General features: G+C 44.7%; 1 protein-coding gene across 1 annotated transcript in view; it reads right to left on the reverse strand.

Annotated features, from left to right (window-relative positions):
* Positions 1–27256, reverse strand: part of ALDH3A2 (aldehyde dehydrogenase 3 family member A2) — a 45165-nt gene that overhangs the window by 13738 nt on the left and 4171 nt on the right. Inside the window, exons 2-8 of the mRNA XM_030222205.1 lie at positions 18728–18959; positions 16400–16485; positions 14718–14926; positions 13701–13818; positions 10849–10990; positions 7516–7682; positions 2788–2887 (exon numbers count right to left, since the gene is read on the reverse strand). Of these exons, the coding sequence (XP_030078065.1) occupies positions 2788–2887; positions 7516–7682; positions 10849–10990; positions 13701–13818; positions 14718–14926; positions 16400–16485; positions 18728–18959 (1054 nt within the window). The remainder of the gene's footprint in view (positions 1–2787; positions 2888–7515; positions 7683–10848; positions 10991–13700; positions 13819–14717; positions 14927–16399; positions 16486–18727; positions 18960–27256) is intronic.

Here is a 27256-nt window from a genome sequence, read left to right on the forward strand (position 1 = left end):
GGGTCCCACAAGTGATAGTCGGGCCCTTGCCTAACTCGAGAGTCAGGTGTAACGGAGAGTTCCATATGTCAACCCATCAGTTCAAATTGAAGGTCAAATGTGAATCTCCTAGTTCTGGGGATGGGGGGAGGGTGGGGGAGAAAAATATGGTTGAAAAATGGTTGACAAAGTTTATTAACAGTCTGGTTAAAGCAATGTATCTTGTTAATTGCTGTATATCAGTGGAACTGTTGAGTTGTTCATTATGTTGAACTGTCAATAAAAATACTTGAAACATAAATACTGCAAGTTAAAAGATGAAGGGCAAAGTAGTAAAATAGCGCAAACATCAAAAAAGTACAGATTGGGGGCACACATTGCTGCCTTCATTCTTATAGTTTCTGGAAGTGCTTATAAATAACCCATATTACCACCCCCCCCTTGTGATAACACCTAATTATAGTCTTCTGGGGGGTTTTTTTCCTCCATATTTATGGACATTTGCAGTTGCTGACCTGAGTGTTGAGGGTTTTGGGTTTTTTTTTAAGATCTATAAAGCAGCCCAGTGACTGAACATACCAGTCTGATGTATGCCACTCTCGTGTGCATATTCATTATGGCAATCACGATAACAGACTGGCTAATGAGGGCTTAAGGACTTTTGAAGCAGAGAGAGAAGATATGCAGTCAGAGATGAGAGTAGCCAGGACAGAAGTGGCAACATTTGGTGCCCATGAAATGTAAATTAAGGATGTGCAGCTATTTTTGGTAGGAGCAGCACAGCATTTTACATCTGGACATACATTCTAAACATACTGGCTTACCCACTCACTCCACCCTGGACTAGCTTGCTGAACAGCCTGTAACTTAGACCAGTTCCTCATATCTTATTCAACTGAACATATAAATTTGCCTTCCGTTTGGTCCCCATCTATTTATACCAATGACTTTGTATTACTCATCATGTCCCGTTAACTGAACTTGGCCTCTCGACTACTACTACTACTACTAATAATAATCATTTCTATAGCGCTACAAGGCACACGCAGCGCTGTACACCATACACAAAAAGACAGTCCCTGCTCAAAGAGCTTACAATCTAGATAAGACAGGTAAACAGACAGAACAATTAAGGGTAAGGGAATAAAGAGGCGAGGATAAAAGGACAGGGCAATTGAGCAGTGGTTAGGAGTCAAAAGCAGTGGTAAAGAGGTGGGCTTTAAATATGGACTTGAAAACGGCCAAAGACGGGGCTAGACGTACATGCTCAGGAAGTTTATTCCTGGTGCGATATGCAGCAAGATAGATATTTCATTGTATTGTACAAAGTGCTAGCATCCTATTTATGTTATTTAAATGTTCTAATGTGTGCCTATTAGGTGTTTCATTTGAATTGTGCTGACATCGTATTATATCTTTGTTGTTTGAATGTTCTCCCATGCTATTATAATATCATTTGTACTGTACTGACATTTATCATATTCCTGTTATATGGTTGTTCTGCAGTGCTGTTAAAAGTGTATAATTCTAAATCTGTATTTACCCCAGTCATTGTATTTATGCTTATATTTGATCATTTTACTATTGTTATGCTGTTAACACTGAGTTTTGTGTTAAAGTGTATTTGCTGTACACAGCCATGGATGAATGTCTTCCAAGACTAAAGGCAGTTAATAATTCCCCAGTACTTAAATAAAATGTGTTTAAACTGGGAGGTGGGTTGGAGCGGGATAAGGCTCTCTGAAAAAGAACTTGTATCATATTTCAATTACTTGATTATATAACCATACATTGTTCACAAATTAATGGTATTATGCATTACGGTTGAGAAAGTTTAAATTTTTTTTATTTTTTTTACTAAGCATAGGGTCCTTTTATAAAGCTATAGTAAGCACTAACGCATGCTTACCGCATTGTTAAAAGGGCTTACTGCAGGGCGTGCTGAAGCATCCTGTGGTAATTTTAGGATGTGTATGTGTAAGCCATGCCCTAAAAATTTAATTTTAAAATTTCCAGCGAGAACATGTTTGGGGCGGAGTGGGTGTGGCTGCATTAATCAGTTAGTACAGCTACATTGGTGCGTGCTGATTAGCACACGAGCCCTTACCGCCTATAAAATAGGTGTCTGTATGGGCTCGCGCGCTAATCTTTTTTAATGGAAATGCATTAATAGGAAAATTATGCATAGCTATTAAATTTTTTTTTTTTTTTAATATGAAATGCAGCCATTTTACTGCTGCGGTAAAAATGGCCTCAGTGAGCAGAAAAGACCCTGCACAAGGGTGCGTAAAGCCACTTTTTGCTGCAGCTTTGTAAAAGAGCCTCTATGGGCTTGATATTCAATGCTATTTAACCGAAGAGCACATAGACGACTAAGAACTAATATTTAGCATGAGATAACCAGTTATCTCTGTTAAATATTAGCTCTTACCAGCTAGCCGCTAAGTCGCATGACTTAGCCAGCTGAGCAGGAAAATTCAGCGCTAAACTGGCTAAGTTGAGCGGTTAAGATAGGCCGCGCTTAAATAGCAGGGCCTGTCTTTAACCATTATTAACTTAACTGGCTAGAGCTGAATATTCGCTTAGCCTGTTAAGTTGCTGGATAAGGCCCGGCATTGAATATCCGGGGTCAGCACCGCCAGCAGCCGGCTGAATATCAGGGGGGTATGTGTTAATTTTGTGTTCTCAATATGTATGTTGAGTAATATAATCCACCAAGAAAAAAAAAACTGTACCCAGGTTGGCAGGCTATACGTTTTCATGAAATAATTGTGCAATCACTTAGTCATAGCTGGCTTTACAACTCACCAATGCCACCAAAGGGCAGATCTTTGACTACGAAGTGCATAGCAACATCATTTGCTGTGACACCACCACTAGAAGTTTCCGCTATCATCCTCTTAATCAGCTGGAAGATAGAAAAAGAATAGTAGTCAGCTTCAATCAGACAAGCCTCAGCTTGCAGACTCTGTGCTGCACATGTGTTATAAATAAATGAAGTACTGTCCAACCTTATATAATCACAAGACAATCATTCAATGCAGTTTACAACCCAATTGTACACAACTGCTTAAAAACACAACTTTAAGAACAAAATAAGTAAAACAGAAGGACATTATTACAATCTTAAAACTTCAATTACATGCTTCTTGAAATAAGGAAGCCCTTCAATAATTTTCTAAACTTTTTGCTATTAAGACATTTTGTTCGTCTTTTATAAAGACATGCATTCTCCTGATCTTGGCCCCATGAATTCCTGTTTAAAGGCTATAGCTGTACAGCGCACAACCAATAGTCTTAAACTTGACCTTTGCAATAGTCAGCCCTTTGGATCACAAAAGCAGCTGTTTCAACCAATCACTCCCCCTTACCTAGCAGATTATTTTGAATCTGGAAGTTCTCCATGGACAAACAGGATTGCTAAAACCACACAAGTGTGATGTCACAGACGATGGAGGCAATCAGACATGCTCTCCCAGAGCTCAGAAGACTTTAGAAAATTTGGAGGTCCAAGTTCTTCTGTACGCTTCCCCCCACCATTCTTCTGATAGCAAGGACAATTCAGAAAATCAGGCGAGGTGCTACAACAATCTTAGTGGTCCCCTCCTGGCCCAAACAGATCTAATTTCCAGCAACAAGGGATCCTAATTTGGTGTTAAAATTGAGGCTATACTGAAACTTTGTATTCGACTTGGCCCTGAACAATTTTTTTTATACCAGAATCATTGGTTGTCAGTGATGTATCACATACAATTCAGAATTCTGTTGCTTACTTGATATACTGGATTTCTATTTTACCTTCCCTAGTAATTCCTTACATACCTTTTCTAACATTCCCAGGGTGAAAACATTTGGACCATTTCACCAGTATCTCATGCTTGCCTTAAACTCATTCTTCAGCATTTTTTCCACTTAGCTCTCTTCCTGTGGAATTCTTTCATCTATAAACCGGTCTGAATCATCTTATAAGAAATTCAAGGCAGCCTTGAATACATACTTGTGAAGCAGCTTTTGATCAGGGCTAGCTCAGCCTATGAACTAGGTGAGGCTCTGGTCTAGGGCACCAAACGCCCGACCCCATGACGTCGCCCGGTCTATAGAATTAAGCCAGGACCCGACAAACCCCAGGTGCCAGGTGCGATTTTTCACGCCCATCATTAAGGCCCGACATCTTCTACCTTCTTGCTCCAACTGCTGTTCTCCCTTCCCATTACCCAGACTTACCTGCCCCCCGCTTTCTCAGTTCTCTCTCCAACTCCCAGTTTAACCTCCAATCCTGTATCCCCAAGGTTTCCCCACCGTGCACATACCCCAACTTTTATTCCCCAATCCCCAATCATGCACACACCATTCTCCTCCCCACCACATATCTAGCTTAGTTCAGAGATGCCCATCTCTATGGTACACACACCCCCTTTAGCCCAGCTTGCACAAGTGACCTATCCCTGAGGCACACTCCCCCACCTCCATCCTGCTCCAGTGACCCCTACCCTGTGGCACACACACATCCCTCCAATCTTCTCCAGCAGCCTCCCTCCTTACTTGCTCCACTCCTACATCCAAAGGCATATGCATACCCCCATCTGGTTCCAGTGACCAGCCATCCACATCTTTGTTTGAGCAATTTCTACCCCTATGGTACACAAAACAACTTTTCCCAGGAATCCCTATTCCTCCTCCCCCCCATACAAGCCATATACCTCTTACCTTATTCCAGCAACCCTTACCCTCACAACACACCTCCTCCTAACTTACTCCAGCTGCCCCCCCCCCCCCCCCCACACACACCTTCTTAGCCTAGTGGTTAATACATGGGCTGGGGTTACTGGGTTTGATTCTCACTGCAGCTCCTTGTGACCCTGGGCAAGTCGCAACCCTCCATTCCCCCAAGCACAAAAACTTAATTAAGACCTTGAGCTCACAAGGGACAGAGAAGAGTACCTATATATAATATATGTAAAACTACTCTGGTTGTACCTCAGAAAGGTGGTATCTTTTACTTTCTTTTGGTTGAAGTGAAACCAAGACATATTATCTGGTAGGGTGTAGCAAGTTATAACCAGTAACAAATGACTACAGTAGATAATCAGTCCACAGGACTATTTGATCAGTGACTGATAAACAACGCCACCTTTGATTTAAACCAGGGAATACAAAATATCTGATCCAAACTATACCCTGCTGAGTCAGTTCCCCTAGATACTACTGGAGTAAAAGTCAATTTGATCAATGCTGAAGGGAACACCTCCAAAACAGGTAATGAATCACTCTGGAAATGAAGATTAAAATCCTCAATAAGGTCTCATTAACCTGTCTGAAGGATGCAGAGGCAGCGTAATCCAAGTTTCCAAGTATATTATTTTTTTATACAACCATCAGGTACCATTCGAGTGGTTTATGCCCAATCCATAAGGGATCCACTACATTCTTAGTTGGTGGACAAAAAAGGTGGTTATTTTAGAAGCTCTAGTCACGATTTTGACAAACTGGCATGTGGATGTGTATATAGCATATGTGTCTAAATCCTGATTTTAAACAACCAGGATACACATGGATTTCAAATTTGTACATACTACATGGGGGCATGGGCTGGGCATGTCCTGAGCAGGAATAGAGCAGGACTGAACACACACACACATGCATCCCCCTCCCCACCTCAAAGATATGTACACTTCCTTCCAGAGACATCTAGTTTATATTATTATTTTTAATGTAAGTGCTCATGTTTTCTAAACACTGTAATAAACAGATTAGGGGATGTAGCACCCTTAATCCTCCAGTTTTGTTTTTCTTTTAAATTTTACCCCCATCCCCCCCTCCAAAGCAATACTAGAAAATTACATCAGGTGCTGTGTCAGGTTAGGGAAAACAAGCATGAATGTTTCTAAAACAGCAGACATACACATCCATTCTTGTACGTATATTAGAAAAAGCTCTATGCTGGCAGATCCTTTTCTATAATACCACCAGAAATTGACACACCTTGACTTGGACACCTCACATCCAATTTCTATGTGCTAAAATCTGACTTTAAATTAACAAATCAAATTGTGACAACTGCAACAAAATCCCTTCACCTCCTGGGTCATAATGTTATATAATTCTGAAATTGCACAATGAATCTCTAACAAAAACTATCACCCTACCCCACCCCATTTAGCAATACACAGTTGGTGCTCACGGAAATAGTACTTAGAGCAAATATATAAATTAGCACCCGAACGCCATGTTTCCACATGCAACAAATGTCAGACCCAACATTAAAATATGCGATCTTCCTATCTCTTGATATAACACTTTCCAAATCACGTTGAAATGTAACTTCATATATCTGTAACAAATATTGTAAATTCCTGCCACGAGTCCAGAAACTACCTACCTTTCCTCTGCAAATTTCCAGCACTCTATTTGTCTTTGCCCTATAAGAATCAGAATAGTAACACTGGAAAAGTCACCAAGAGTAACAGCCGGAGTGTCTCGAGCAGGGCTTTTTTTGAGGGGGTACTGAGTACCAGCACCTTTTCCATTGTCTGTTAAAATTGACCCATGGTTTCCAGGCTCTACACACCAATTCTGCCTTGTCATAGATTCTGTGACTGGTTGCAGGGGGTCCGCTATTGTGGGGTAGGTCCCTCAGTGATCACCCCACTCCTGAAGGGTGGACTAGCATGTGAGTACCGGCACCTTTTTTGCTAGAAAAAAAACGCACTCTCGAGCAAACAAAGGAGCAACAGGAAAAGTCTCAGAGTTCTACTTCCCTGAAGTCTTGAGAGAAAAATATTATTTACCCTATATACTCAACTATAAGTCAAGAAGTTTTGCCTTCAAAAAAACATTTAAAAAAACCAGGGTTGTCTTGTTTAGGAGGCCAAAAAATTAAGCACCCCAACACCACTGGCAGCACAATCTCTTCCCCAGCAGTCCGTACCCCACCAAACAGGAAGTTGAGACAGAGGGGGCGGGATGGACCAGACAGAGTACTCCAGGGCAGGAAGCAGACAGCCTAGAAAGATCGATGAACTGTTGCAGCTCTAAAGAAGATACTTTAGAAGGTACACAGGGAGGGGTGGGTGTTTGAAATGCCAATACTGACAGGAAGGAAGCAATTTTGGACCCCGAAGGTGGAAAAGAGGGAGGGCTGCAGGGGAGCCTCGAGTTATACTGGAGTCACAGCATTTTTGTTTATTTTTAGCTGCAAAACTGCCCTCGACCTATCCATGGATTCGACTTGTAGTTGAGAATATACAGTATTTAAAAATATTAATACTGCAGTTAGTACCATGGAATAGTTATGTTCAAGGGGAGACACACATTAGGGATGGAAACACGCTGTTTTAGGAAGGTCACGCCTGTGTCTCCTCCTAAAAATGCCCTTCAAAACAAGCTTGACAACAGGATGTCACATGATTTATGAATGACCTAGGGTAGGCACAGGGGTGCAATAATGCATGTAGCTGTTTGTACACCGTCTTCACAAAAAAAAAAAAAAACCCACCCCTAGAAATCCTACCATACAGTTAACCCAACACAACATACCTTCTTATTGTTGGAAAACAAATAGAGTGCCAGAGGCTTTTCTCGCTGATTGATGAAACAAATAGCCTCATCCACACCTCCTATCGTCACGATAGGCAGCAGGGGCCCAAAAATTTCCTCCTGCATGATCTTTGACTCCGGGTTGACATCAGTGAGCACTGTGGGAGCTGAAAAAGATTCGACACAATCAGAATGCATGGGCAGAGAGGCAAATCACCATGTAAAAATGAACAGCATTTTTGTGCCAGTTCTCCAGTTCCAGGAAATAAATTAATTACCAGACATTTCCTGGCTGACCATGAGATTTGTTTATTTTAAAATTAGTTCACAGCATACCTATCTAGCTATTGTAGGTAGGTAATAGGTAGTTTAGCGTCATATAATGGGGGCAAGTCATTGAATCAATTTGCTCTCTGAAGTGAAGTTTAGACTCAAGACTGAAAGCTAATATTGTGGGCCTGTAAATCAGGGCTGCTGCTTTTCCCTCCTCAGCACCACAACCTATCCCCCCTCCGGGCCCAAGCCCCAAAGTATGGTCTAATTACATTTTCAACTAGCCAAAAGAGACAAATCTTCATTTGTTTTGAGGAGGAAACTGGTCCTTGATACAACTTATATAGCAGAACATGGATTTATGTCAGAGTACGTGTCCTGCCGTTTGAAGCATGCCTCCTGTTTTACTAAAGGATTGCATGTTGAGAAAAAAAAGATAAAATTGCTGACCTTTCACTACAGACTTTTCTCTCAATTAGATTTGAGAGTTTTTCTCTGTGGTTTGTATGGCTGGTGGTGGGGCCGATGATGAGAGCCATTGCAAGGAGTGTCCGAACTTTAAATGGTACCCTTGGTTGATGAGGCCAATTGTTAAAAATTATATAATATTTTTTGGTGCGGAACAAATTGTTCTAACATATTCAAGCAAATATTGTATGTTGAGTTTCTAATTTATATGTGCTTATGCAGTTTTGAATTTTTGAAAGTAGAATACAATGCCATACTTTGTATTATTTGAATATTTTTACCACTGTAATTGTCTATTGCTTATGTTTGATTTATTCTTACTGTACACTACCTTGAGTGAATTCTTTCAAAAAAGGCAGTAAAATTCTAATAATTACATTTTTAGAAGGGCCATTTTCCTGAAAGATTACTGCACAGGAAAAGGAGCAAATGTTTCAAGTAGTCATAATATTCTTCATCTTTCTCAGTCTGGATTTAGAAAAGAAATCATAGTACTGCAACAGTATTGGGAAGATTGATTGCTTATAGAAAATCTTTATTGAGCAAGGGACAAAATGCCATTATCATTCAATTATTCCATTCCTCAGAGTTTGATTTAGTTGATCATGATCTTTTATTGCTTCGATTGAGTTGGGTTTTGGTGGAGCTGTACTTTTTTGGTTTAAAGGCTTTTTGGCAGTACGTAATTATATGGTGAAAAAGCAAGATTGAGAGTTGGATACCGGGTTGTGGAGTGTCCCAGGGTTCAGCATCGTCTCCAACCTTGTTTAATGTGATGCTTCAACCTTTGGGGCAGGAACGTGAGCAGTTGAAAATACCATTTTATATTTATGCAGACGACATTATTATTACCGATTGTTAAGGATTGGGCTTCTACACTGAATAGACTGGAAGATTGCGTCAGACTTATTGATTGTTGGATTACCAATAATCGTTTGAAACTAAAATCGGGAAAAAACTAAATTTCCAGATAGGAGCGGATTCATTTATTTTTGAGACATCTTTACAAATTTTAGGAGTTGACCTTCACCGATCATGTTAAACAGATTATCTTTCTATACTATGCGCAAATTAAGAGCTCTGTTCTGAAGAGTTTAGATTGCTGGTTCAGGCACTAGTTCTGAGTAGATTAGATTAATGCAACATAATATTTGTGGGTTGTTTAAAAATGTAGCTCTGAGTAGATTACAATAATATTCATGGGTTGTTTAAAAATGTTAATAAACAGAATGCAATTGGTGCAGAATACAGCAGCACATTTGATATTTTCAGTCTCTAGGTTTGAATCAGTCGCTCCACTTTAAGAGAAGCTACACTGGCTTCCAGTTGAGGCAAAGGCTCAATTTAAGCTCTGTTCTTGTGTTTACAAGGTATTAAATGGGTTAGCGCCTTTTATCTTGTTGACTGGGTTGATTTACTTCATTCAAACTCTTCTTATAAAATGCGCAACTTAATATTGTTACAGTTTCCTTCTATTAGACAATTTAAGATATAAATCTAAATTTAAATTCCTCTTTATATTGCCAGGCTGCAGTAGTGCATTTGTTATGCCCAATCTGTAAGGGATCCACTGCATTCTTAGTTGGTGGACAATAAAGGTGGTTATTTTAGAAGCTCTAGTATGTATTTTCCTGGAAGATATAATTCAGTTTCTCTTTATGTAATCTGCAACCAACTGGTCAGGTGTTTGCAGACTAAAAGCATTACATAGTATAGTATCTCTCCAAGGGCTCAACAGTACCTCCAAGAAGCTCTATAGCTTAAGTAATCTTAGGCCTCTTCAGAGATCTTCCTCAGCAACCGCCTTAACCTATGGCTACTGGACTCCAGAAGGACAGCCCAGTCGAGGCAGTGACTTGATGATGCCAAACCATTTTCACTTTACAACAATGGACATGACAGTGCCCTAAGGAATATTCAAACACATTGGAATTTTCTTACAGCCTTCCCCCAAGTCTGTACCTTTGAATAGCTTTATCCCAGATTTCTAATGACAGTTATGTGTTCAGACCTTTGCTTCAATTTCTCTTAACAGAAACCAGTATTGCGCTTCCTCTAGGAGTCCTTGAATCAAGTCCACTATTGTGTACTGACACAGCTGGGTTCATATTTAAAATTAGTACAGGCCTTAAGACATTTTTGGAAACCACTAATTTGGGTGTGCCTTGACAAAAGGGTGTGAAGACTTATATAATCAAGACTTTTGGGTTTCTTTTTAATTATTTCTATATATGTCCTTCCATGTTGAAAACAAAGTATGTTGGGACACGCTAATTAAACAACTCCTGCTTTAATGCCATTTTGAATTGTATTTTTTAGAACCAAAAAATATGAAAAACGTACAAAAGTGCGAAGACTTTAAACAGGTATTGTATATGCATGTACATACACACACACACACTTGTACATCTATTCTTGTTGGTATTTTTAACTTGCTTTCCTCTATCACCTTCCCTAGACGGGCCCTAAATTTCCCCCTATAGAAAACTAATACAACTGAAACAAATGTGTTGTGCCTTACAGCTCTATATTTATCTATAAAAATAGATAGTGGGAAGGAGGAGCCCTATCACCCCAGAAGCCCAAGAGCACCTATGAAGCAGGTGGCCTCGTCCGTCTCCCCTCCATGGGCAATCTTCTGCCCCTCCAGCAGACCCAGCAACCGCTTGTACTGACGCTTGTTAATGATCCGCTCATAATCTGGAGACTTTTTCACATCTTCTCCATAGAATTCCTTAAAATAAAACACACTTTTAATGTGATATATTCTGTTTGTTCCCCCTACAACATCTCAGTTCCTCAAGGAGAGGACAAGGCTTTGTAGGAAGACATCCATGACATATGGATTTATCTCAGTTTTAGGAAAAAGAAAATCTTGTGCTAGACTGCCTGAGATACGGGCAGGGACAAATGTACTTCTTAAATACTGCATTATTATTTCTATTAACCAGTAGAAATAGTTACAGTCCTAGGTGGGAAAGCCAGAGATTTACTGTGGTGTATAGCAATCCACAGGGAATGTAATTGAACAGGCTAGATAAACCCTACAGTCCATGTTAGCTGCTGACTGAACTGAATAGCCTCATGCATGTTTCACACAATAGGCAGCAAGGGATACACAATTCCCCTCATTCTATGATCTTGTGTTTAGGATGCAAACCTGTGCATGCAGGTTACAGAATAGTGAAAGTTAAGAGTCTAAGGGGGTCTTTTACTAAAGGTTAGCTTATCTGCAGCGGGTCCCATTGTATTCCTAAGGGCTCTGCTGCAGATAACTTGAGCTAATCTTTAGTAAAAGATCCTCTTAACTGATAAATTAGGCACTAACTGCCCTTCCAATAATCAGCTATAATGAGTTAATTGATGCTAATTGGAACTAATTTGCCGTTACGTGTGTAACTGCACTTAGGGCAAGATGCATCAACAAAACGTAAGACAACCAAAAACGTAAGTCATTACCGTTTTAGAAAAAAACAAAGTATGCACAAAAAAAAAAAAAAAAAAAGACGCACATGTTCGGCACAGTATTCAAACGTCGGATGCATGAAAGTATCATTAATCTGGTGTAATCTCCGCCAGCGGTATAGGAAACGCATGCACACAATCACCAAACCTATGATATCACCTTGCCTGAAGACGCCGTGCCGCTCACCCCTGTTTCAATCAGCTGATATCGGAGAGGGCAGTTGAAAGCGTGCATCACAAAAATAGCCTTCCATTTTGGCCATTATTCACATCCAAATAATAAAAACGTCTTTTTTGGCCATGCTTCACAGTCAGCTAAGAGATCTGGAAGTCTCTGAGCCAATCACAGCGCGTTTAGCTCAGCTAAACGCGCTGTGATTGGCTCAGAGACTTCCAAGTCTCTCAGCTGAGTGATGCACGGCCAAAAAGGAAGTTTTTATTATTTGGCCAAAATGGAAGGCTATTTTTGTGATGCAAGCTTTCAACTGCACTCTCCGATATCAGCTGATTGAAAACCCACAATGGAAGGCTATTTTTCTGATGGACGCTTTCAACTGCACTCTCCGATATCAGCTGATTGAAAAACGGGGAGGTGAGCGGCACGGCGTCTTCGGGCGGCGTATATGACATACGTTTTTGACAATTTTTCGATCTAGCGCAGCCCCAACGAGAGGTACAACCTCTCGTTAAATTTTCCGGCGATTTCCACTGTTAAGGCAATCGGAAAAGGTTAGTGCATCTCAATACAATAGGGTTTCTGCACAATTTGCTCATCTGCATTCCGTTTTCGTTAGCTGCTACCGCCGTTGGAAAATGGCCTTTAGTGCATGCCATGGTTTAAAACTTGGTCGTTAAAGGGTCGTTAAAGGCTCGTTTAGTTTAGTGCATCTGGCCCTTAGTCATAATTCTATAACCTTAGTGCGTAAATCCTTTAGCATGTAACAGATGGAGGGTGAAAATGGGAGGGGCACAGGAGGGTCAGGGCTGTGCCCAGCACTTACACACCAACATCACAGAATACTGTCAGTTATGCGCAGTAACAGACAGCATTTCGGTGTATGCATTTACACCAGGCTTTACATAAACTGCTGTTATGGAAGACTCATTTAGCGCACATAAAAGTTAGCCTAACTTTATGCAACCTGTCCCCAATTACCCCCTGTATGGCTTTCATCAAACAGGACAAAGCTGGCAATCAGCCAAAATGTCAGCTGTGGGCACAAATGAGAGTTCACATGTATGTAAACCACAATAGTTAAAATCCATTTATCCAGGCAAATGCACCCCCCCCCCCCCCAAGTCATAGAAATGAGAGGAATAAATAAGTATGACAAACAAAGGACTCTTCCAGAATTACAACAAACTTTTGAGAGCCTTCTCTGGGCTAATTATGGTCATTGCATCCTTTCCTCCCCCAATTCTACTTATTCCTCTGAAGGGGAAAGGGGTGCTTTACTACAAGATAGTAAAGAGAAGAAACATTTGCATGGGTTAACATTTTCATGCAGTGCAGAGGATTTGCTGACTAGCAAAGAGCCCACAAACCTCTCAGTGTTAAGAGCAGTAGGAATCATACTGATAAAGTCCCCCCCTCCGGGTCTAATCTAACTGCACTATGCAAAATTAGAATTCCACAGTTTAGAAAAATTTGGGACCTTTATGGTAAATGGAGGGAATGCTCCAGGGACTGTTAACATACTTTGATACATGTAATATGCTCTTACAAAATTTCTCTTTAAGCTCTCTACCACAATATGGGAAGGGGGGCTGGGGAAGTTGGATATAAGTATTTGTTTTATAGAAATTAAATGTTCTAGCCTTGGGAAGCAATAAACTAAAAAGAGTCATGCTACGTCTTATGCAAACTCTATGTTTATTGTATTGATAACTTCAATAAAAGTTAACTTGGAAAGAAAAAAAAAAAAAAAAAGATGAAGTGCACCCCCAATCCTCCACACAGAACAAAAATCAATACGCACCTTCACAGTCTCCTTTATTGTCCTGACCACTTGGTCCTGAATGGATCGCTCACACAAGATGTAGTCCGGCGCGATGCAGGTCTGCCCACAGTTTAGAAACTTCCCCCAAGTTATACGTCTTTCAAAAAATTAAAGAAAGAAGAGACAAACAAAGTTTTATGTCTATCACCTTATGAACTCAAAAATATATTGGTTTCTTATTCTTAATGGTCATGAGGCAAGTGCTGTGGACAGAAAGGGAAAAAAGCAAAACTCTACTCCTTTTCACCTATTCCCCCCCCCCCCACCACTCATACACAAGCCAACCCCCACTTCATTCTCTCCTTCCTCTACTATGGATTATAAACTCTTAAGAACCATTTTCCTTTAATAGAGCCACCCTGCAAAAGTGGAGGGTCTGCTCAGCGTATCCTAGAAACATGTGCATGATTCAAACGGGGCTAGTCCCCAACACTAGGAGAGCTTGAAAAAAAGCCCTTTCCATAGAGAGGCTGGACTTGTCAGTTCTCAAGGCAACTGCTTACTTTACTGCACCATGTATAAATCGAAGATTCCAAAATGCTTCCATTAGCTGCCCCTTGGAAACTCTTACATGGGCATTTCTCATAGCTTTAAAAATTGAGAGTATCAGCTGGTCTAGGCACATGTCAAATTCTTTAGGCAGTTTGTCTATCTTACACATGTGAATGTATGAGACAAGTGTGTGGAAGGAGGGGTGAAGGAAGACACATCAGCCAAAGCACCACAGGAACAGATTGCAGCGTGCGTGTGACATGGGCGAATCATGGCCAATCTTGTAAAAGTGGATGCCTAAGACAGTGTACATGTGACTACATTTAAGACCTGCTCAGTACCAAGATGATTAATTTGGAAATAAGCTGCATCCCAAGCTGTCACCTCTGGGTTGGTGAATGGCAGTGGCCTCAGATTACTTTACATGAGCAGCCTATTTCCTGGCTGAAGCTATCTGCCTGGTGCCCACTTTAGTCAGGCATACCCTGTGCAATCAGACCTCACCTGCATGCAGTATCAATATCGCAGTTCTTATCAATGTAACAGGGGCTCTTCCCTCCCAGCTCCAGGGTGACGGGAGTCAGGTGCTTGGCAGCTGCTTCTAAGATAATCTTCCCCACGCTGGAACTCCCTGTGTAGAGAATGTGGTCAAATCTCTGCTCCAGTAAAGCTGTTGTCTCCGGGATTCCCCCATTAACAACGGGGAATAGTTCCTTCCAAAAAAGACAGGAGAGAACAAATTTCAGTGTCTTTAATTCCAGCATTAACATCTTAATTAGTGCACTATCCCAGCAGGTGGCTGCAGAATCCCACTAAGACTTCAATCTCTCTCCATCTAATACAGTTCCTCACGGGATGCTCATGAATAAGCTGAGCAGTATGAAGTTAGGACCCAACGTGGTAAACTGGATTGGAAACTGGCTGACTGTGGTGGTAAATGGAACCTGCTCAGAGGAAAGGAAGGTGAGCAGCGGAGTGCTTCAGGGATCAGTACTAGGGCCAATTCTAATTAATATATTTGTGAATGACATTGCCAAAGGGTTAGGAGGAAAATATTTGCCTTTCTGCAGATGAAACAAAGATTACAAACAGAGTGGATACACCATAAGGAAGTAGAAAACATGAGAAGAGATCTACAAAAATTAGAAGACTGGTCCAAGGATTGGCTGTTGACATTTAATGCGAAGAAGTGCAAAGTGATGAACTTAGGATGCAGAAAGCCACAGGAGACAAACCAGATTGGTGGCGAGAGCCTGATAAGCACTAACCAGGAGAGGGACATTGAGGTGATTGTTTAGTGTCTGAGGATCTCAAGGCAGCTAAACAATGTGACAAGGCAGTGGCCTTAGCCAGAAGGATGCTAGGCTGCATAGAAAGGAGGTATAACCAGCAGAAGTAAAGAGGTTTTGATGCCCCTGTACAAGTCACTGATGAGCAGTGGCGTACCAAGGGGGGGGGGGGGCAGGCGGTCCGCCCTGGGTGCACGCCGCTGGGGGGTGCCGCGCGCCAGTCAGCGTCGTTGGCTTCCATGCTCCCTCTGCCCCGGAACAGGAAGTAACCTATTCCGAGGCAGAGGGAGCATGGAAACCAACGACGCTGACCGGCGCGCCACACCCCCCACCCCCAGCGGCGTGCACCCGGGGGGGGGGGGGCGCATCGGCGATTCGTCCCAGGTGTCAGCGCCCCTCGGAACGCCACTGTTGATGAGGCCCCACTTGGAGCATTGTGTTCAGTTTTGGAGGCTAATGACGTAAAAAGACTTGGAGCAGTTCAAAGAGTGACAAAAATGATATGGGGTTTGGACCAAAAGGCATACGAGAAGAAACTTGAGAAGACAAATAATGATGTATACCCTAGAGGAAAGGAGTGATATGATACAGACGTTTACATATTTGAAAGGTATGCTTGTCATTAGTGAAACTACTTAATGGCACCAGAGATTGTCAACACTGCCGGCATTGTCAAACACAAACTAGCAAGTTAGCTCCAGTCACAATTTACAGCAGAAGTTTCTGCTTCTGACTCATTGTAATACAAGGCAAGTTTTTAAAAATGCAGAGTTATTCTGAATTGGTCAGATGACCAAGACAGCATCTAAAAAACATTCAGAATCTCTTGGCATTTATTACGCATCATTAAAAAAAAAAAAATTACGAAATAGAGAGAAGATATTTGCTTGTACTTACCTTATCCAAGTACTGAGAGATGAGTTTCTCCAAGATCTTTGCAGTGTTTTCACTAACTTCTGATGGTTTAAGCACTACTGCGTTCCCTAAAACAAGCAAAAGGCATCACAGTATTCTACTGTAACTGAGAAAAGTTAACACAATCGTAAAGCAATTGAGAGATCTAACAAATCTGGTTACCAATAGAAAATTACATTGGCAAACTATAGTATAAAAACAGCGACATTTAAGATTTTAATCTAATCTTACATAAAAGCTCTATGAATAGATGAAATTCTCGTAAGTCATTACTCTTTCAGAAGCTCAGCGGAGATTGGGTGGCAGAGCTGGTGGGGGGAGGCAGGGATGGTGGTTGGGAGGCGGGGCTAGTGCTGGGCAAGACTTCTACGGTCTGTGCCCTGAAAGTGGCAGATACAAATCAAGTAAGTGTCACGTCTGTGGCCGTGACCACCCTCAGACTTACCTTGTTCCTGGGGGGTCAGCTGCCTAGCTGGCTCCTGCTTCTTCTGTCTGTCCTTTCTGAGCTAGCTCTGGCTCCCTGTGCTGGCTGCATCCAGCAGCATGACACTAATTGCTTCACTACACTACACCTGGGTGTGGGAAGCCTCTCTGTGTTTCACTGTGCTTTCTGCCTACTCGGTGGTTTGTGCCTGAACAGCCTCCATAGTTACTTAGAGATTGCTGCAGCTGCGCCTCTGGTGTTGAAGGGCTTTATTAAGCACTTAGAGACGGCAGCCTTTGCTTCGTCTAAGGTCCCTGATATGTTAGAGTGCTCTGTGCACTGCTACATTGTCCAGATCAGTGTGAGTTCCTAGCGTATGACTAGTTAGCTTGGGCACAGCTTTGCTTGTTAGCCTGTGTACAGCTTTACTAGTTCTCCTGTGTTTTGCTTAGTGTGAGTTTCTAGCATATGACTAGTTAGCTTGGGCACAGCTTCGCTTGTTAGCTTGTGTACAGCTTTCCTAGTTCTCCTGTGTTTTGCTTAGTGTGAGTTTCTAGCTTGTGACTGGTTAGCTTGGGCATAGCTTTCCTGTTAGCTTGTACAGCTTTACTAGTCTTCTTGTGTTTAGCTTTCTGGTTTTCCCGTGTGTGTTTTCTTTTGCTTCTGGAGCTTCAGCCCTAGTCCTGTCTGTTGCCAGTACTACTACTACTACTATTTAGCATTTCTATAGCGCTACAAGGCATACGCAGCGCTGTACAAACAGTACTCCTTGTTACTGGAGCTCCAGCCTTAGTCTTGCTCCTTGACCTGACCATTGCCTGAATCTGACTACTCTCTGCCCGCTGTCTGACCTGACTACTGCCTGGACCCGGATATTCTCTGCCTGCGGTCAGACCTGACTATTGCTGGAACCCAGACATTCCCTGCCTGTCTGCCTTGCTTTCGCCTAGGTGCCTGGGGGCACTTCTGTATCCTGACTCCTGTTGTTCCTGCCTGCTAGTCCAGTTCCTATTTTCCTGTAAGCCCTGCCGGCCGCCCGAACCTGAGGGCTCAACCCTCGGGGAACGGTGGCTAAGCATAGGTGAAGCCTTGATCCAGTGTGTTCCTGTCCAGCGGGTTCCAGTCCAGTGGGCTCCGCTCCAGCGTGTTCCAGTCCAGTGGGCTCCGCTCCAGTGTGTACCAGTGCAGTGGGCTCCACTCCAGTGCGTTCCAGTCCTGTGTATTCCGGTGCAGAACTCCAGTCCGGCGTTCCAGTCCAGTCTTGCCTCGTCTCTACCTTGAAGGTGACCTTGCCTGCCACTGCCGCTCCACGGTAGTGGTCCAAGGACTCACAAACCCAGTGCTCCCGGGGAAGAAGCCTGACAGAATGCCAAGGTCCTCGAGAACGCGACAGAAAGGTACAAACAAAAAGTAGCACATATGAGTTTATCTTGTTGGGCAGACTGGATGGACCGTGCAGGTCTTTTTCTGCCGTCATCTACTATGTTACTATGTAGTACGTATTCCTTCTCCTTTGATGTACTAAGATTTTCACTTATTTTACTGTTTACGAAGTTGCATTTGTCCACTTGATTTCATATTAAAAAAGGAATAGAATGTTTATCACATACACCAGTGCAATGAGTGGGAGAAATAGCCCTCAGAAAAGCGATACAAAATAAACCACAGGACACAGGGACTAACAAAAGATAGAAGCTGTTATTAAGCATGGACTAACAATGAGGACTAAATGTAAGCCACAGGCAAAACTCCCTCCTTAAGCATAGCAGTGAACGAAGTTAAGGACAGTGTGAGGCTGCAATGGAAAAGCCAAATTTTGTTCTATGGTTACATTCTAGTATTGATACCCCATGCTCAAATGCAATGAAGCCATGAATAATAACTACCTGCAGCAATTGCTCCCACCAAAGGTTGCAAGGTGAGCATCAAAGGATAGTTCCAGGCCCCGATAATGAGCACCACACCCAGGGGTTCATAGTGAATGTAGGCATCATCTGGCAGGGTTATCAGGCTTTTCTGCACAGGCTGAGGGGCTGCCCACTCAGGGAGCTTCTCCAGCATCAGTGAAATTTCTCCCAAGACGCCCACAATCTCATAGCTGTAAGCAACACACTCGCTCTGTAAGGAAAAACAAGAGCTTTACCCATTACTGCAGCAGAGGGAGGCAACTTGTATTTATTTGGATTTAGCTTATTACATGCCTCATGTATGTGGCTCTTTTCAATTAACTGCAAGGATACCTCTAGAGTGCTGATGCTATTTGCCTTTTATTACAATTCTGAACATGCAAATCAATTTCTCCCTCTGCATCTCTTAGTGTTTAATATTAACCCTTTGTTCCCACTATTTCTGCTTTTCCACCTAGTGCCAAGTCCATGGATACTGAAAGAAGGCCCATACACAGCTATGCCAATAAAACAGCCAAGCCCCCATCTATAATCCTTAGAAGGTTGAATGTTTTCTAGCAGAAAGTAATCTTTTCTAAAAGCCTACACACATCCATAAACTATGACCCCTCAGCAAATTTAGCACTAAATTAATTGTAATGTACACTGTCTTATAATATAAGGGCATTTAAATTGTTAGCATACTAAAACACCAAAAACTTACAGGCAAGCCTTAACACACAGGAGAAGGAGACTGTCACGAAACGCTTAGCCACCTGCCTGGTGTTACCCCGTGGCCACTTAGAAGCGGGGTAACGCCTGCACCTGCTGTTCGTGCTCTACACTAGCACCCTTCTCCCACCGACTGATTCACAACCACCTCTGGGCGAGTCTCCCACTCTCAAATTATCCCCAGTGATCTGTAGGTGTCGCGCCCCTTACCTGCGCCGCCTTGCCCGCTGGGATGCCCCGCTCCGCGAGCAGGGGAGAGCGGGGTATCGCTGGCTATGGGCGGCGTGGGCAGAGAGTTGTACCCGCCTCCTGGGTTATGCCGGTTCGCCGCTTCAGCGCGGTGGCGGCCGGAGAGCGCCGGCACTGCCAAAATGGCCGGCGCTCTCTTACTAGCAAGTCTCTTCCGGGTGCGGGACCTGGGAGCAGAGGAAACGCCCCTTCAGGGTCCGGATTGGCTGGTCGCGGCTGGACTCCGCCTTCTCTCTGGGACCAGCCTATCCGGAGCCCTGGGGCTGGTTGTGGGCCCCTCCTTTCTAACAGCTGTTGAGTGTTCTCCAGACGGAGGGGGCTATTTAAGGGCAGTCGCTGGCAGTATTCGTTGCTTCGGCTTCTACTTGCGGATCCCTGAGTTCTGTGTTTTGGATTGCCCTTCGTTTGCCTCTGAACCTCTGTTTGTACCTGGACTTTGCTTTTGCCTGCCGCCTGCCTTTGACCCTCTGATTGAACCTGGACTTTGCTTTTGCCTGCCGCCTGCCTCTGAGCCTCTGATCGAACCTGGACTTTGCTATTGCCTGCCGCCTGCCTTTGAACCTCTGATTGAACCTGGACTTTGCTATTGCCGGCCGCCTGCCTTTGAACCTCTGATTGAACCTGGACTTTGCTATTGCCTGCCGCCTGACCCTCTGATTGAACCTGGACTTTGCTTTTGCCGGCCGCCTGCCTCTGAGCCTCTGATTGAACCTGGACTTTGCTATTGCCTGCCGCCTGCCTTTGAACCTCTGATTGAACCTGGACTTTGCTTTTGCCTGCCGCCTGCCTTTGACCCTCTGATTGAACCTGGACTGTGCCATTGCCTACCGCCTGCCTTTGAACCTCTGATTGAACCTGGACTTTGCTATTGCCTGCCGCCTGCCTTTGAACCTCTGATTGAACCTGGACTTTGCTTTTGCCTGCCGCCTGCCTTTGACCCTCTGATTGAACCTGGACTTTGCTTTTGCCTGCCGCCTGCCTCTGAGCCTCTGATTGAACCTGGACTTTGCTATTGCCTGTCGCCTGCCTTTGAACCTCTGATTGAACCTGGACTTTGCTTCTGTCTACCCTAGCCTGTCCTTCTTCAGAGGTCTCTGCCCTGATTCTCCAGGTAAGATCAGAACTGTCTGGCTGCCAGACGTTGTTTGGCCCAAGGGCTCACTTTTCGTGACACAGGCCTGACAGAAAGCCGAAGCCATGAGCTCGCCAGATAAGCCTGATCTAACCGACTTGGCCCAAGCTCTCCAACAGCAGCAGGCCCAGCTTAACAGATTGTCTGGAGTACTGCAAGATGTGTGTTCCCAGATGTCATCACAGCGAGCACCGGCTCCCGGGGCAAGTAGGACATCTCCACCTCAGCCTGCCTTTCGTTTGCCGGAACCTCCCCGGTTTGACGGCACACCCTCCGCATGTCGCGGATTCTTGAACCAATGTCAGATGCTCTTTGACATGCAACCTGCCTCTTTTCCTACGGACAAACAAAAGATTACCTACATTATTTCATTACTCTCCGGGGCGGCCCTGGCATGGGCTTCACCTCTCTGGGAGCAACAGGATCCTCTCCTTTCGGAACTTGGAGAATTCCTGCGTCGGTTCCGCATGGTCTTCGATGTTCCAGGGCGTCCCTCCTCTGCTGCAGGAGAACTACTACGGATCCAGCAAGGAAGCAGTACGGTTGGAGCCTATGCTATTCGATTCCGTACTCTGGCAGCGGAACTCAAATGGAATCAAGAGGCTCTTACGGCCATTTTCTGGCAAGGCTTGAGTGGGCGCATTAAGGACGAGCTAGCCGGCCGGGAGGTCCCTAGTACCTTGGACGCTCTAATCTCTCTAAGTACTCGGATTGATGTCCGCTTCCAGGAACGGGCACGAGAACAAGTTGCCTCTCGTCCGCCTCGCAGGTTTTCCCCTCAAAGACCACGAACTGTCTCTCCCCAGGAGGCGGTGGTTCCGACTGTGGAGGCACCGGAGGTGCCTATGGTGATTGGCAGGCACCGATTGACAGCTGTGGAACGAACCCACCGGAGGGAGAATAAACTATGTATGTATTGCGGGAGACCTGGCCATTTTGTGAAAGGGTGTCCCAACAAGCCGGGAAATGCTTAGACCCTAGCCTTGTGAAGGGGGTGGTTTTGGGTCGTTCAGGAACCCTTCCGGATAACTTAATGACTGTACCTATTATCTTACGTTGGCAAGAATTCAGGATAAACACCCTAGCCTTGCTAGATTCAGGAGCAGGAGGCAACTTTATTGATGCTAGGCTACTTCAGGGCCTAGGAAGGCCGGTTATTTCCTGTAAACCAGCTCTTCAAGTCACTTCCATTCACGGCTCTGCTTTACCTCAGCCTATTACTCATCTCACTCTCCCGCTTCAGATGCAGGTGGGCCTTCTTCATCATGAGGAGATACAATTTCTTATTTTACCTCAGGCCATCCATCCTGTAATTCTAGGTATGCCCTGGCTGCGGCTGCACGCGCCTTACATAGACTGGCCTTCGGGAGAGATCAGCCAATGGAGTGGTCATTGTTTTGAAACTTGTCTGACACCAGTGCACCCTCTTCCTATTAATGTGCCAGCGCTACCTGGAGCCCTCCACCCCTGTGATGCTCATCTTCCGAGGGAGTACGAGAAGTTTTCTGATGTTTTTGATGCCCGGGAGGCAGATTCCCTCCCGCCCCATCGCCCGTTCGATTGTCCCATTGATTTGTTGCCCGGCACTATGCCTCCTCGAGGGCGATTATATGCTTTGTCCCGGGAGGAATCTGCTGCCATGCGGGACTACATTCGGGACAACCTTCGTAAAGGATTTATCCGTCCATCCTCTTCTCCTGCCGGGGCGGGGTTTTTTTTTGTCTCTAAAAAGGATGGGTCCTTGCGGCCCTGCATTGACTATCGAGGACTTAACAACATCACAGTCAAGAACCGTTATCCCCTTCCGCTTATCCCGGAGCTTTTTGATCGACTCCAGGGGGCTGTCATTTTTACTAAGTTGGATCTGCGAGGGGCCTACAACTTGATTCGTATCCGTCAGGGGGACGAGTGGAAAACTGCCTTTAATACTCACGAAGGCCATTTTGAGTATCGGGTCATGCCTTTTGGACTGTGTAATGCTCCGGCTGTATTTCAAGACTTCATCAACTTCATTTTCCGGGATCTTCTGTATTCTTCAGTCATTGTTTACTTGGACGATATTCTGATCTTCTCTGCTTCACCTCTGGACCATCCCGGGCATGTTCGCACTGTGCTTCAACGACTCCGGGATCATCGACTGTTTGCCAAGTTGGAAAAGTGTGCATTTCATCAATCCACTATTCCTTTTTTGGGACATATTATCTCTGCTGTTGGATTACAAATGGATCCTGCTAAACTGCAGGCTATCCGGGACTGGCCGCTTCCCCAGGGTCTCCGTGCCTTGCAACGTTTTCTTGGCTTTGCTAATTACTACAGACAGTTCATTCCCCATTATTCGCTCCTCACAGCTCCTTTGACAGCCCTTACTCGGAAGGGGGCGGATGTTCGGCATTGGTCTCCTGCTGCCCTGGAGGCTTTTTCTGCCTTAAAGACGGCTTTCTTGTCTGCATCTGTGCTCCGGAGTCCTGATGTCACAAAGCCTTTCATCGTGGAGGTCGATGCCTCTGCTCTGGGGGTGGGAGCGGTGCTGTCCCAGACAACTTCTTCTGGTAAGAAACATCCTTGTTTTTTTTTTTCTAAGAAGTTTTCGCCAGCAGAACGTAATTATACCATCGGGGACAGAGAGCTGCTGGCTCTAAAGCTCGCCTTTCAGGAGTGGCGGTACCTACTGGAGGGTGCTGCGCATCCTATTACAGTCATCACTGATCACAAAAACCTGCTTTATTTGCAAGATGCCAAACGCTTGAATCCCCGGCAGGCCCGTTGGTCACTATTTTTTGCTCGTTTTTCTTTTCATTTGGTGTTTCGTCCCGCAGAAAAGAATATTCAGGCAGATGCCCTCTCCCGAGCTTTTGACGTTCCTGAGGAGCCGGAGGAGCTCTATCCCATGCTCGATCCTGCTTGCCTTTCTCCTATGGTGGGGGCATCCGCCTGTCTCAAGACTACTGTTCCTGCTCGATCTCGTCGCAAGGTTCTTCAGTGGGGTCATTCTGCTGCCTTTTCGGGACATTTTGGGTTCCGTAAAACCTATCACCTTATTTCCCGTTATTTTTGGTGGCCCCGCATGGCCCAGGAGATTCGGCAGTTTGTCTCTACCTGTCCTACCTGTGCCCGTACCAAGTCCTTGCCAGGCAAGCCGTGGGGGCTTCTTCAACCATTACCTGTACCCCATCTACCATGGCAGGAGGTCTCGATGGACTTCATAACTGATCTTCCCTGTTCCAAGGGCAACACGATCATCTGGGTGGTGGTGGATCGTTTTTCTCGCATGGCTCACTTCGTTCCCATGCGGTCCCTGCCATCCGCGAAGACTCTGGCTTCCCAATTTATCCAGCACATTTTTCGGCTACATGGACTGCCGCATCGTATCATCAGTGATAGAGGGTCGCAATTCACCTCTAAATTTTGGAGATCATTATGCTCTGCCTTTGGGGTTACCACGCATTTCTCGTCAGCTTATCATCCTCAGACCAACGGCATGGCAGAACGTACGAACCAGACCCTTAAAGCCTTTCTTCGGGCCTTCACCAATGCTCGTCAAGATGATTGGACTGATCTCCTGGCCTGGGCTGAATTTGCATACAACAATAGTTTTCATTCTGCTTCACGGACGTCACCCTTCTTCACTGTTTTTGGTCGTCATCCACGTCTTCCACCGCCGATTCCTTTGACTACAGCTCCTCCACTGCTCCAGTCTACTCTCACCACCATTCATGCAACTTGGAGGACAGTCCGTCAGCAGTTGGGGAGGGCGGCTGCTCGGTACAAGCAATATGCTGATCAGCGTCGCCGTGCCGCTCCCGTATTCCAGCCGGGACAGAGAGTATGGCTCAGCACCAAGTACCTCAAACTTCGTCTTCCCTCCCTAAAGTTTGCTCCTCGCTTCATCGGGCCATTTTCTGTGTCATCTAGAGTGGGGACGGTGGCCTATCGCCTTCACTTACCTGGTAATCTGCGCATTCACAATGCTTTTCATGTGTCTCTGCTTAAACCTTTTAGGACTTCCCACTGGCATCCTGCTCCAAAGAAGATACTGGTTCCTGATTCTGATCCTGATCCAGAGTTCGAGGTAAAAGAGATACTTGACTCTAAACTCCAGCGGGGTCGATTGTTTTACTTGATCTCGTGGAAGAACTTTGGGCCTGAGGATAACTCCTGGGAGCCAGTGGCTAATATCCTTGCCCCTGATTTGTTACACGAGTTCCACTCTCGTTATCCTACTAAGCCTGGACCTAGACGGAGAGGGGGGGCTTACGGGGGGGGGTACTGTCGCGCCCCTTACCTGCGCCGCCTTGCCCGCTGGGATGCCCCGCTCCGCGAGCAGGGGAGAGCGGGGTATCGCTGGCTATGGGCGGCGTGGGCAGAGAGTTGTACCCGCCTCCTGGGTTATGCCGGTTCGCCGCTTCAGCGCGGTGGCGGCCGGAGAGCGCCGGCGCTGCCAAAATGGCCGGCGCTCTCTTACTAGCAAGTCTCTTCCGGGTGCGGGACCTGGGAGCAGAGGAAACGCCCCTTCAGGGTCCGGATTGGCTGGTCGCGGCTGGACTCCGCCTTCTCTCTGGGACCAGCCTATCCGGAGCCCTGGGGCTGGTTGTGGGCCCCTCCTTTCTAACAGCTGTTGAGTGTTCTCCAGACGGAGGGGGCTATTTAAGGGCAGTCGCTGGCAGTATTCGTTGCTTCGGCTTCTACTTGCGGATCCCTGAGTTCTGTGTTTTGGATTGCCCTTCGTTTGCCTCTGAACCTCTGTTTGTACCTGGACTTTGCTTTTGCCTGCCGCCTGCCTTTGACCCTCTGATTGAACCTGGACTTTGCTTTTGCCTGCCGCCTGCCTCTGAGCCTCTGATCGAACCTGGACTTTGCTATTGCCTGCCGCCTGCCTTTGAACCTCTGATTGAACCTGGACTTTGCTTTTGCCTGCCGCCTGCCTTTGACCCTCTGATTGAACCTGGACTGTGCCATTGCCTACCGCCTGCCTTTGAACCTCTGATTGAACCTGGACTTTGCTATTGCCTGCCGCCTGCCTTTGAACCTCTGATTGAACCTGGACTTTGCTTTTGCCTGCCGCCTGCCTTTGACCCTCTGATTGAACCTGGACTTTGCTTTTGCCTGCCGCCTGCCTCTGAGCCTCTGATTGAACCTGGACTTTGCTATTGCCTGTCGCCTGCCTTTGAACCTCTGATTGAACCTGGACTTTGCTTCTGTCTACCCTAGCCTGTCCTTCTTCAGAGGTCTCTGCCCTGATTCTCCAGGTAAGATCAGAACTGTCTGGCTGCCAGACGTTGTTCGGCCCAAGGGCTCACTTTTCGTGACACAGGCCTGACAGTAGGTTACTGGAGTCACATTCCTGGTGGTCCCACAGTTCCCAGAAAGCACTCACAGACCCAACACACAAACCACCGGGATTCTTTATCAGTCCAGACAGAGAGGCAATAAACTAAATATTGTTTATTGTCTTAAAAAAAACGAACAATGGAACAAAATAGTGCAATTAGCAAACAATAACAAGTAACTGAAATACAGATAAATTATAGCAGTAACTAAACATCTGCATACTTCCTAGAAAGTATCTGGGGAGATCAGGACATATATATATATATATATATATATAGCTGTTCACCAGTTATCAAATTTAACTGTTTTTTTTACAGGGCTTAAGCTAAGAACTCTCGCTCTCTTCTCCCGAGCTGAAACTGAAACACCCAGCAACAGCTGCTGAGTAATTTCAAACTCCAGGTCAATCAGAGCCCAGTCAACAAGTTTTAAAAAGTACATTGAGCCTGCCATGAGTGGGAAAGCGCGGGGTACAAATGTAACTAAAATAAAATAAAATATTGCTCACAGTACTGTAGATTCACTTCTTCACTAAGTGAAACTAAAAGAGGGCATGCACTTGTCTATAACAGCTTTAACATAAAACATGCACCTCCTACTGGCCAAACTAGAGAAATGCACTTCAATAATTAATAAAGGCAATTTCACAGGTTTAAAAAGGCACTGTTCTGTCAGAGACATATAGTGAATTTTTTCATACCTGTTAATTTCCTTTCCAAATTCCAGGGAGGTTATTAAGATAGTCAAGTTTGCTTTTATGTTTTTGTACTGTTTTATGTTGATTGTATTATGTATGTTTCTTGTTACCTGCTATATATATATATATATATATATATATATATATATATATATACACACACACACACACACACTTTTCTTATGCTTTTGAATATTTGCTTATTGTTTTTTGTTTAATTTTCTGTCCAGATACTCGATTAAAACAGTCAATTCATCTGCCGGAAATGGTACCACCAGTCTAGGCACGAAGGAGGGGGACTCGGGGGAGACGTTTCTCAGCTCCCTCCCGCACGCATGCAAGGAAGTCATTAAAAATCTCCTTGATGATCAGTCCTAGCACTGCTTCCACC

Source organism: Microcaecilia unicolor, chromosome 13 (genome assembly GCF_901765095.1).
Source record: "Microcaecilia unicolor chromosome 13, aMicUni1.1, whole genome shotgun sequence".
Classification (NCBI taxonomy): Eukaryota; Metazoa; Chordata; class Amphibia; order Gymnophiona; family Siphonopidae; genus Microcaecilia; species Microcaecilia unicolor.